At 45.8% G+C, this 10,528-nt stretch overlaps 1 protein-coding gene across 1 annotated transcript; it reads left to right on the top strand.

The window, feature by feature from the left end:
- Positions 1–220: 220 nt before the first annotated feature.
- On the top strand, positions 221–10,243 carry HMGB3 (high mobility group box 3). Its single transcript, XM_079963021.1, has 5 exons — positions 221–372; positions 3,611–3,769; positions 4,721–4,860; positions 6,158–6,332; positions 9,054–10,243. The coding sequence occupies exons 2-5, from the start codon at positions 3,620–3,622 to the stop codon at positions 9,204–9,206; spliced, it is 618 nt and encodes a 205-aa protein (XP_079819147.1). The 5' UTR covers positions 221–372; positions 3,611–3,619; the 3' UTR covers positions 9,207–10,243.
- The last annotated feature ends 285 nt before the right edge of the window (positions 10,244–10,528 follow it).

Raw genomic sequence — 10,528 nt, 5'->3', positions numbered from 1 at the left:
TCTGCTATTACTTTACTACTGGCAACTCCACGAACTTCCCACCCTTTGTTTTTCCCCTATTTCCAGAGTGGTTTGTGGCTTGGGTTTTGTGTGTGTGCTCCCATTCTGCCAGGCGGGTGTTCTTTTTGAATGAATGACTTAACCGCTCGCGGCCAATAGGCGCTGGGCCCTGCTTAATATTCAGGAGCCCCTTGTCCAGTGGCAGGGCGAGGAGGTTGTTTTAAACGGCAGAGCCCCGCAGCCAATCAGGCCGCTCTCGTAGGAAGCCAACGCGAGGCTGAGCCACAGCTACTAGCGCTGAGTCTTAGCGCGTCGTGTGTGCGCCTCGCTCTCTTCCCTTGCATATCGCCTAGGTTAAAGCGAACAATACAGGTAGGTTTCGTGGAGCACTTTGCAACTTTTTTCCGGGGGGAGCGGCTGCTTTGCTAGCCCTTCTTTTTAATTTCCCCTTTTAAGAATAAAACAACGCGCTCCATTTTTAATTGGGGGAGGGAAAAAAATCTTGTGCATTTTTATTTTATTTCATTTCTCTTGTCTCTAAATATCCCGATCAACTTTTATCTCTTGCCTTCCCACCCACCACACCGTTCTTTAACTAGGCGTGGGAAATCAAGACTTGTCCCGAATCCTGGTGTAAATGGAGCTCGGTTTAATTTTTATTTATTTATATTTATTTTTAATGGGGTGGTGGTAGCAAAAAGGAATGGGGGACGGAGGGCGACGGCGCACGGCAAGGCTATATATAATGCATTCTCGTCTCTTACTCTGTAAGGGGGGGGGGGCGGCGGCGGGATAATAAAGATCCACACACAAAGTAGGTGCCGGGGCGGGGGGCACGCGTGGATTTTCCGCTGGTGCATTAACTTCCCCCGCATGGGCTGCGGGGACCTCCCGCTTAACGGGCATGCCAGCCCGGTTCCCCGCTTCTCCTCCTCCACGCGTGTCGCCTCCTGCGCTGGGCTCGCCTTCTTGGGGATCCGGGGGGGAGAGAGGAAAGTTGCCTTAGCCGTGCGCATTGCTGGTGCCTTGCTGTTTATTCTGCATTAATAATGGCTGTCGCTTGAGCAGCTGACAGGGATAAGCTCTGCGCGTCCCGGAGAGAGAAGGGATAGATGATAACACACATCTCTCTTCTCCCCTCGCCTCTTTATTCCTTTCAACTACAAATTTTTTTTTAAAAAAAATGTATATTTTTGTTCCTTTTCCCTCTCCACCGCGCCTTCCGACCCGTCCCGAACCTTTCGTTTCCTCCCCGTCTCCTTTTCCCCTGTCCGAAAAGGTGCCCCTCGTCCCCCTCCGACCGCCGCTAAGCCCCGGACCGTTTCCCTTTCGCCCCTTGCTACATTGCTTTTTGAGCTGAGCTCTTGTGTGCATTAATATGGCTGGCGTTTCGGTGGCACCGCTGAAGGAAGAAAGACGCGTAAAGGCAACAGAGAGGCGGGGAGGGGGAGCGGCGCTGGGAAAAAAAACCCCGTTGGGAGCCCCCAGAGCCCCCAAACCTTTCGCTTCCTTCCCCGGTCCTCCTTCTCTATCCGACCGTGCCCTTGGCGGGCTGTTTCGGGGCCGTTTTGGCTTTTTCCAGCACTTTTATCTCCTTGCGATTCGGCGCGGCTGTGTGCTGAGCCAGGGCTTGTAATGGCTGCATGGCAGTCTTTGTTATACAGGCTATTGCGCTAAGCAGGGACATGGGAGGAGAGGGGGGGTGGCTGCTTCAAAGCTGCTTTTCCCCCCCTTCCCGACCCCCGGGCGCCCCCAGACCCCCCTCATAGGAAAGAGCAGAGCTTTTTCTACAAGGCTGGCTTGTTTTGGGGAGCCTTGGTGCTTCGGTTTCCTTTCCTGGGGGGTTCATCCGAGCAGACGGGTGCCGGTGGCTTTGTTAGGGATAGCAGTCTCGCTGCCTTGTAGAGAAGCCATTTTAGCGAATGGAGCTGGCTGGCTATGGGCGAGGGGGGAACTCCATATCCCTGCCTTAGCAAAGCACCAAGACTATAGAGATAGCTATAGCAAGGGCAAGAACCCCGCCGCCTGCCCCAGCCCCAGCCGGCTTTGCCCCCTAGGGCTAAAGGCACCCCATAGGAGAGCCGAAGGGATTATTTGAGGGGTACTTTCTTTCATGAGTAAACATTACACAAAATGGAAGATGAATTATTGGTGTCTTTCGTGACCTGTCGTTTTCTCTCTCCCCCCTTCTCTCTTTTCACCCAGCTTACCGGAGCCACTCCAGCAAATATATAGCAATCCCAGGCATATCCCAGCTGCGTTCGCTAAGGCAATATAAGGGGCTTTTTAAAATGCAAGTTGTCCCAATGTAGTAAAGCAAAAAAGGAGGACGGGGGGGGGATTCCCCCCCCAATGACCTTGGGGGCGGGGGGAGTAAGGGACAGAATTCATTTATTTTTTTGAAAAAAGAGAAAGGAATAAAGAAACGAAATGTGGGTGGGTTTTTTTCCCTCCTTCCTCCGAAACTTTTTCAGATAGTCATGCAGCCTTTTAATAAGGGACTGAAATAGGATTTTTTAAATAAAAAAATCTTTTTTTCGAAGAAAGGAAATTTGAAAAAGGGGGTGTTGAGCTCTTTTTTTTCCTGGAGAGGAAGAAAATTAATTCCAACTTCTAAAGACAGCGTAGTACAAATAATTATTTTAAATACATTTTTTTTAAAAAAATATCACAAACAGTTTTTTCTCTCCTTTTTAACCCCACAAATGGTTGCTTTTTCAGGAAACGAGATGGGAAAGGTGCATTCATATCTAAAAAGTTAGCAACTGCTCTGGAAATTAAATAAACAGCGACCAACCTGACATCAAAAGTATGATGTTGCTTTACCAAGAGAGCCAGTCTTATAACTTGTGCTGTAATAAATAAACTCTTTAAACATATTTTAAGCTGTTTTTCGAGATATGGGTTTTAAAATGCTGAAGTGCCTACAGAAGATGCATGACAGCTACTCTGACATGAAATGCATTTTATTTTATTTTTAAGTTCTGAAGCAGTAGCAAGGGAGTTTTCCTACTGGGTGGGCCAGCCAAGGAATGCAAGTCACAACTATGTGTATTAGTTAACCCTTTTAATACTTTGGTATTATGGGCTAGATCACACATGTGCTTCACATTGGAAGTTGGGAAGCTGCCTTCTGTTGAGTCAAGTCCATCTAGCCCAGTGTTGTCTTCACTGGCTGGCAGCAGCCCTCTAGTTTTTCTGAATGGGGTGCATTCCCAGCCCTACCTGAAGATGCCAGGGATTGAACCTGGGACTTCCTGCATGCAAAACAGATGCTCTGCTATTGAGTTATGGCCCTTGATCATCAAATGTAAGCAAATCAGCTGGAAGTTGATACTCACTCAGGTGAAAATACCATACAATAACGATGTGTGCAAGCCAGCAGAGGACTTGCATGATGTCCATGTCGACTCAAAAAACACAACACAACTTCCCAGTGGACAGAAATGGGCACGTTTTGGCTGAGAACTTTTAAAAGTGGTGCGTGCATGCATGCATGAAAGTGCAAATACGCTTTGGGCAATGCAACTTACGTTTTCTTGCCTGGTATACGCAACATAAATCGCCTGTTGCGGTGGTAGGTGGTGATTTTTCCCAAATGTCTTTCCAGGGAGTAAAGATGGCTAAAGGTGACCCGAAGAAGCCGAAGGGGAAGATGTCTGCTTATGCCTTCTTTGTTCAGACCTGCCGTGAAGAACACAAGAAGAAGAACCCGGAAGTTCCTGTCAACTTCGCAGAGTTCTCCAAGAAGTGCTCAGAGAGGTGGAAGGTACTGTCTGCAAGACCCAAATTCTTATGCCTGCAATAAAGACAGCAGCCTAATAAGAGAAGAATGTGTGCTTCCTGCACTTTAAAACACACACACACACACACACACTTTCAGCTTTAGGAACAAAAGCAGCCTCCATTAATTCAACTCGTTAAGCCCCCACTTTGAGCTTTGTGGCACTTGTCTCAAATAACTGCAGAGAGATTTGCAGCCCAAGTCAAGAGGTCTAAAACCCTGCTTGAGTCATTGCTTTCAGCAATGAGTATTCATTGGGCATTGCCAGAAAACTTTCAAGCATTCTTTATATAATCTTAGAGGCTACAAACTTATAAATGAGAATTGAAGCTCTCAGGAAGCTGTATTCTGCATCCTCTGATTTTAAGGGTGGGAAGGAAACGTGGCCCTATAGGGACACTGGCCATGTTGGAGTTAAAGCCCTAAACATCTGGTGAGCACCATGTTGGCTACCCATGCTCTGTTTTGTCTGGAATGGCAGCATTTGCACATGTCTAGCTACAGCTGATCAGTCAAGAAGATGATCTTAAAATCAACATACAGTGTGCGAAAGGAGTAAAAAGAGGGTGCAAGCCACCATATCTAGTCTTAATTTGGAGCTTGCCTCCCATGTATACAAAGCATGCATCAGTGAGCTGGTAGTCCTACAGACTTGGGCAGGGGGCACTTGGAAGGTCATTTCTGTGTACACATAGCTAAGGGCATCTCAGCCAGGTTTTTGGAACATAGGAAATCTGCAGCGGAACACTAGCCTAGTGACGCCTACTTGGGAAGGCAGCAATTCTGCAGGGTCTCTTTCCCATTCAATAAATTTGTGCCTGGGACCTTCTGCATGCAAAGCAAATCTTGATATATGAACCTGCCTTTGTGGCTCTTTTGGGTGGGTGGGTGGGTGGGGGGAAGGCAGCTGAGTAACTGCCTGCATTTGCCTTTCAGACCATGTCAAGCAAAGAGAAGGGGAAATTTGATGAGATGGCTAAAGCTGATAAAGTGCGGTATGATAGAGAGATGAAGGATTACGGACCAGCAAAGGGTGGTAAGAAGAAGAAGGATCCCAATGCCCCCAAACGGCCACCGTAAGTAACTTCCTTGCATCAGTATACATACATAAACTTACTCCCAGATTTGTTAGGTAGCAAGATGCAACCTACATTCAAACAAAGTTCAGAAAGAAACAAGTAGATTTGGCAGTAGGAAGCCAAAACAGACCATTGGTCCACCTAGGCCAGTATTGTCTACACTGACTGGCAGTGGCTTCCAGGGTCTTTCCTAACCCTACCTGGAGATGCTGGGGATTGAACCTGAGACCTGAATGCTAAGCATGTGCTCCACCACTGAGCTATCCTCCCATACCCCCCGGGATATCAGACAAGCTACAATAAAGCACCTCTATTTTTTTTTTTTAACAAACCCTCTTCAGAGCTGGCTGCAACTTCTCACTCTGCTGCTTTTGGTGAGAGTTAACCCATTATCAACAACAAACTATTAGAAAGACTTGAGAGTTTTCAAGATAGTCATGCAACTGCTAATTTAAAAAAAACAGCAACAGCAACAAAGTTAATGCTTTTGAAGGCTGCTAATGCCTGATCACTTAAGCTTTAAATCTTGGCACTGAGTAGTTGATTGAGAGTGGCACCATTTGCCACTTACGTGACTATCTTGGAGGTGGGGAAAAGGAGCTTGAAATCTTGACTTCCCTTAGTGACCCTGATCTCCTAATTTTATTATTTAATGGCGCTCCAGAGTGTTCGGTGTGTCATAACATTTAATGCTTAACAACAGTCCTGTAAGATGAACCAGAAGTTGCGTCTCCATATGACGGGGTGGGTTAGGGATGCGGGTGCTGAGGACTAGTGACTCGCCAAGGCCCATCTAGTGAGGTTTTGTTTTTAAAAAGGTAGAATTTAAACCCATAAATTCCTAGCTCCTGTCTAGGTTATATCTTCTCTCACTGGTTTCGTTCTAGTCAAAGTGTTAGGGATTTCTGCTACCTCACCCCACAACAAATGCCCCGGGACCTATAATAGTGCGATGCTAAAACAGTGCTTATAAGGAGTAGCGCTGTCTGCTGTGGGTATAAGCCTCAGTCTCGTGAACTCCTCACTCGATTCTCTGCTGTGAGCAGGAAATGGGAAGCCTTTGCTTCCAGTCTTGCAGCAGCCATGTCCAGGGGAGCTGAGGGCCAGGGCTGCTGAGGGCCAGGGCTGAGGCGTGCAACGCTAAACCTCTGTAGTGTTGCGTCAGAACCAAGTAACTGTGGAGAAGAAGCTACTGTTTTTAAGGCCAGTTTTTTTGAAGTGTAGGTAAAAGACCCTTGGCCCACCACACCAGCTCTCAACTGTGGTTTGTCTTCTCCCTCCCACCCTCCACAAGGTCTGGATTCTTCCTGTTCTGTTCAGAATTCCGTCCCAAGATCAAATCCACTAATCCTGGCATCTCCATTGGAGACGTGGCAAAGAAATTGGGTGAAATGTGGAACAACCTCAGTGATGGGGAAAAGCAGCCTTACAACAACAAGGCTGCAAAACTGAAGGAGAAGTATGAGAAGGTAAGGCTCAGGTGGCTTCTGTCCAAAGGGACCCTTGTTTGCATTTGCTCCCAAAACAAAACTTTGTCTCATGGCAAACACTTCGAAGCAGACTTCTCCAACCTGGTGCACACTCTAGGTGCTTCATTGCACTACTAGTTCCCTTCAGCACTAGCTAGCACAGGTAGGAGGGCGCACTAGTTTGGCGAAGCCTGCTTTAGAGGTGAACTGCAGTGTCCCCAGTTTGGTGGAGTATTTTCCAACTTAACAGGGCATTCCAAGCCAGCTCCTTAACTGGGAACAAATTCCAGTGACATCTGCGAATGCAAACTTACCAGGAAAAGGTGCTTAAAGGCATCTCTCTTGGCTCCAAGGCCTTCTAGCACCGGCAATGTATGGTACGTTGGTCTTCATGTCACTGGAGGAAACCTAGGCTTTGGCTGGATTGGAATTAGCCCACCCCGTCCTGGAGGCTCAAGGCAGAAACAAATTACTGAAACGCTCCCAGTACTGAACATTTTAAAGCTTTCCTAACTTGCCCTGGCTCCTAGAAGCCAGTGTGCTGGTTTGCTTTTTTTAAAATAAAGTAAAGCTGCAACTTCTTTCTCCATCTCTTCTCCATCAGCCATCGCAAAGGAACAGTGATGGGCTGTGCTAAAAGGCTTGAAAGCTTCATAATTCTAAGTAAGAGAGTAGGAAAAGCCCTGTTGGATCAGGCATGTAGTGCAATATCCAGAGGTTCAACCAGATTCCTATAGGAAGCCTGCAAACAGGACCTGAGTCTCCACAAGAGATGATATTCCCAAGAGGTGGTATTTTAAAACATTTATTCCCCTCCTTTTTCTCTTCACGAAAGGGAGTTGCTCAGAGCAGCTTACAAATATAAAAGAAAGCATTAGACACAAGTTATCAAAGCTAAAAATGGCAGCAAACCCTCCACAAATACCAGCATTTGAATCAGTACAATTAAGCATCAACACACAATTCAAAAGCTTGGGGAGTGTTTTCAGTTGCTAGAAGAACACAAATAAATGAAGAGAGGTAAAAATTGCTTCTTGCCGCAAGGAATTCTGCAGATGGGGTGCCACCACATATGAGGCCCATTGCCCAACCTTATTTCAGAAGACAGTGGTATACAAGAGATGTGCAACAGCCAGTCTTAAAAGGAGGGGCAGATGCACACAAGAGACCCCTAGGAACAATGACACAATCTTGAATTGCACTTGGTAATGGATTGGTAGGGGAGATGGGTACATACAATTCCACATGTATTCTGTTAGTGAGCAGAGAACTGATGCAAAGTTCTCATCTGTTTTTTTTTTTAAACCCAAAAACCCTGTAAGGGGCTTTTTGGGGGGTCTAAGCTCTAAAAAGTTACATGCATTGGAAGAATGATGCAAGGTTCTTAGGCATATCAGTTAGGTGTAAAATTACTATGGGAGAGGTGTTCTGACTTACGCAGGTCAGTAAAGCTCTTAAGGGAAAAGCAGCAGTTAAGACAAGTTTCCAAGGCTATTGTTAAAAGCTTTTGGTTAAATACACACCATTTATATATAGCACATGGCTTCCCCCCCACAGAATCTTGCGAACTGTAGTTTAAAGCTGCTGGGGATTACAGCTCTGAGGGGCATGCTACAGTTCCCATGACTCTTAAAAGTGGTGCAAGTGTGTTTTTTTAGTATATGGTGACCGTGTGCAGAAGGGACCAAACATGAGTCAGGTTAAAGGGGCTGTGTCACATGTGTACACATACCTTACCTATCAAATCAGGACCACCAAAGCAAATCTCTTAAAGTAAACCAGTTAACACATTGAATTGGGGCAGGAAACATACCAGGAACTAAGCTCCCCAGAAAAAAAATATGTTTCTGTGGCTCTTACTCTAAACTTATGGCTCGCAATTTGGAGGTGCCTTGTGGCACCTCTTGTAAGCAAAGAGGCAGCGGGTGTCACTGATCACTGATCAACTTGTTCAGGGGCTGAGAGTTCTGGAGCATCTTTGCTCTCTTCTTCCTAACAATTAGGGCTGGAGATAATGCAACTTTCCTTAGCTCGTGTAAATCTGTTTAGTTGGAACAAGGAACATGTGGCTGTCCAGAGGCTGTTGCAGCCCCTAGCCAGCACACACCATTGTCAGGGCTGATGGGAGTTGTTAGTTGAACATCTTAAAAAAGGGGACCACTCCTCTTTTTTTGGAGGGGAGTTTACAGAATTTTGACACCGAATCTTGACTTCTAAAAAGCGCAGAGTGTGACGTTGCTAGCTAGATGCCTAGAGCTCCTTGGGTGAATGGGAGGCAGTCCATGCTGTGCGCACATCTCCAGGTGGAGTGGCATCTTGTGGGGGGGGGCGTGCAAGACGCTTGGGGCCCCTTGTTCAAGCGGCAACCCGCCCACTGTTCTCTGTAGGCAAGCCATTGTTTCTAAACGCAAGTGTTTATAGCCGCTAAGGACCACCACCAGCTTCCAGCTAAAGAAGTTGCAATGTTACAAAGTCAATCCTCCGTACTGATGGTTTTGTTGTGTGTGTTGTTGTTGTTTTTAAAAAAGATCCAGACCCACCCTGGTCATCTCCCCACCTCTTGCAAGATGTCCCATGGGTGACCTGTTCAATAGCGCTCTTACCTTCTTCCATGTGAGAGAGGCTATTCTGAGTCACTGTCCCACTTAAAGGGGGTTTGGGTGGGGGACACACCTGCTGATTATGCCAATGCCAGTGAAACTCACCCTCTTGCTGTTCCAGGATGTGGCTGACTACAAGTCTAAAGGCAAGTTTGATGGTGCAAAGAGTGCCGCGGCTAAAGCTGCTGCTGCAGCTCGGAAAAAGGTAGAAGAAGAGGAGGATGACGAAGAAGACGACGAGGAGGAAGATGAGGAGGAGGAGGACGATGAATGAGAAACTGTATAATATTTGTCTCCATGTGAATACCATAGAGTAGGGGAAACACCATTTGGAAAAAGAGAAAACAAAACAAGGCACCTGTTGCTTAAGACGGTGTCTTCATTTGCCCTTTTTATTAGGCTTAAATGACACAATTTGGATTCTGACCACGCCGTACGTAGCTCCTTTGGGGAAGGGAATTTCGAATAAAACGTGCTCTAAGGGGGGAAAAGAAGGAAGGAAAAAAGCTAAAAAGCAACCAAACCACAGTTTACGTTAAGTGGCCACGGGCGCCCTTAGGCACCCTGAAACTGTAACAAAGTTGTACATATTTCCAAACATTTTTGAAACAAAAACGAAACAAAAAAAAGTGGGAGCAAGGCGCTCTTGTGTTCTCCTCAACTCTGTGCACTTTCCTGTTGGTGTAACAAAGCATTTAAAAATGTTTCTCAAGCATCTTATTTTTTAATTTGTAAGGTGGTGTTTTAACTATATGGTTATTGGCTAGAAAATCCTGGGTTATAAAACTGTACATATCTATAGTTTGTAAAAACTAGACAGATTCTTGTGGTTCATGCTTTGAGCAGTGATGCCCTCAGGGTGGGAAGGCATATGACTAACTGAAGGTTGTAATGTTCTTCCACGGAGGGGTCGTGTCTCAAAGCACGCTCTACGAAATTAGATCTATTTACACTACAGTGGGCGTCCATTTAGCTTAAAGTTGTCTTTCTGTATATAGTGAAACTAGCATTCTGCGGCCATTCTTAGTTGTGGAAGGGGAGGGGGGGGACTTCAGCTGGCATGAGAAAATGTATGGAATCTTTTTTTTCTTTCCCTTTTTTTTAGTTAAGCGGGGTAGTTTTGAAACGGAAACTGTAGGTCTCTTCGTTGTCAGCTTAAAACGTGAAGAGAGGGCGCAGAAAACAAGTTCAAAAACACTCTGTACTTAAAAAGAGAAACAAATTTGCAAAAACGTTATGTTGGTTTTTTTTGTATGTTTAGAATGCTGAAATGTTTTTGAAGCAAAAATAAACAGTATTACATTTTTAAAACCTCTTGACAATATTCTAAAAATTTTCTGCTTTGAACAAGGTTCCCTGCAGCAGGAGCGGCAGCAAAAGGAAACATTAGCAGTTCTGGCAGCGTCAACCCAGCCAGTGGATCAGTTTAAAACTTATAGCAGATATTTTCCCCCACTTTCCCAAGGATGAACGTGAAGCACAGTTTCAATACTGGTCTAGGAAAGGTGACTGCTTGAGTTAAAGATGCTATGCAAGTTTGAGTCTCTTGCTCCTTTGTAAGTAGGAGGCTTGTGATATTAAATTGTGAGAATTACC

This window comes from Podarcis cretensis (assembly GCF_951804945.1).
Source record: "Podarcis cretensis genome assembly, chromosome: Z".
Lineage (NCBI taxonomy): Eukaryota > Metazoa > Chordata > Lepidosauria > Squamata > Lacertidae > Podarcis > Podarcis cretensis.
This window is presented reverse-complemented; position numbering and strand designations above follow the sequence as displayed.

Bases quoted from the DNA above. Each gene is read 5' to 3' on its own strand.
- HMGB3 (XM_079963021.1), top strand. From the start codon at position 3,620: ATGGCTAAAGGTGACCCGAAGAAGCCGAAGGGGAAGATGTCTGCTTAT. The intron at 4,861-6,157 runs GTAAGTAACTTC...ACCCTCCACAAG, and splicing joins AATGCCCCCAAACGGCCACC to GTCTGGATTCTTCCTGTTCT. The intron at 6,333-9,053 runs GTAAGGCTCAGG...TTGCTGTTCCAG, and splicing joins TGAAGGAGAAGTATGAGAAG to GATGTGGCTGACTACAAGTC.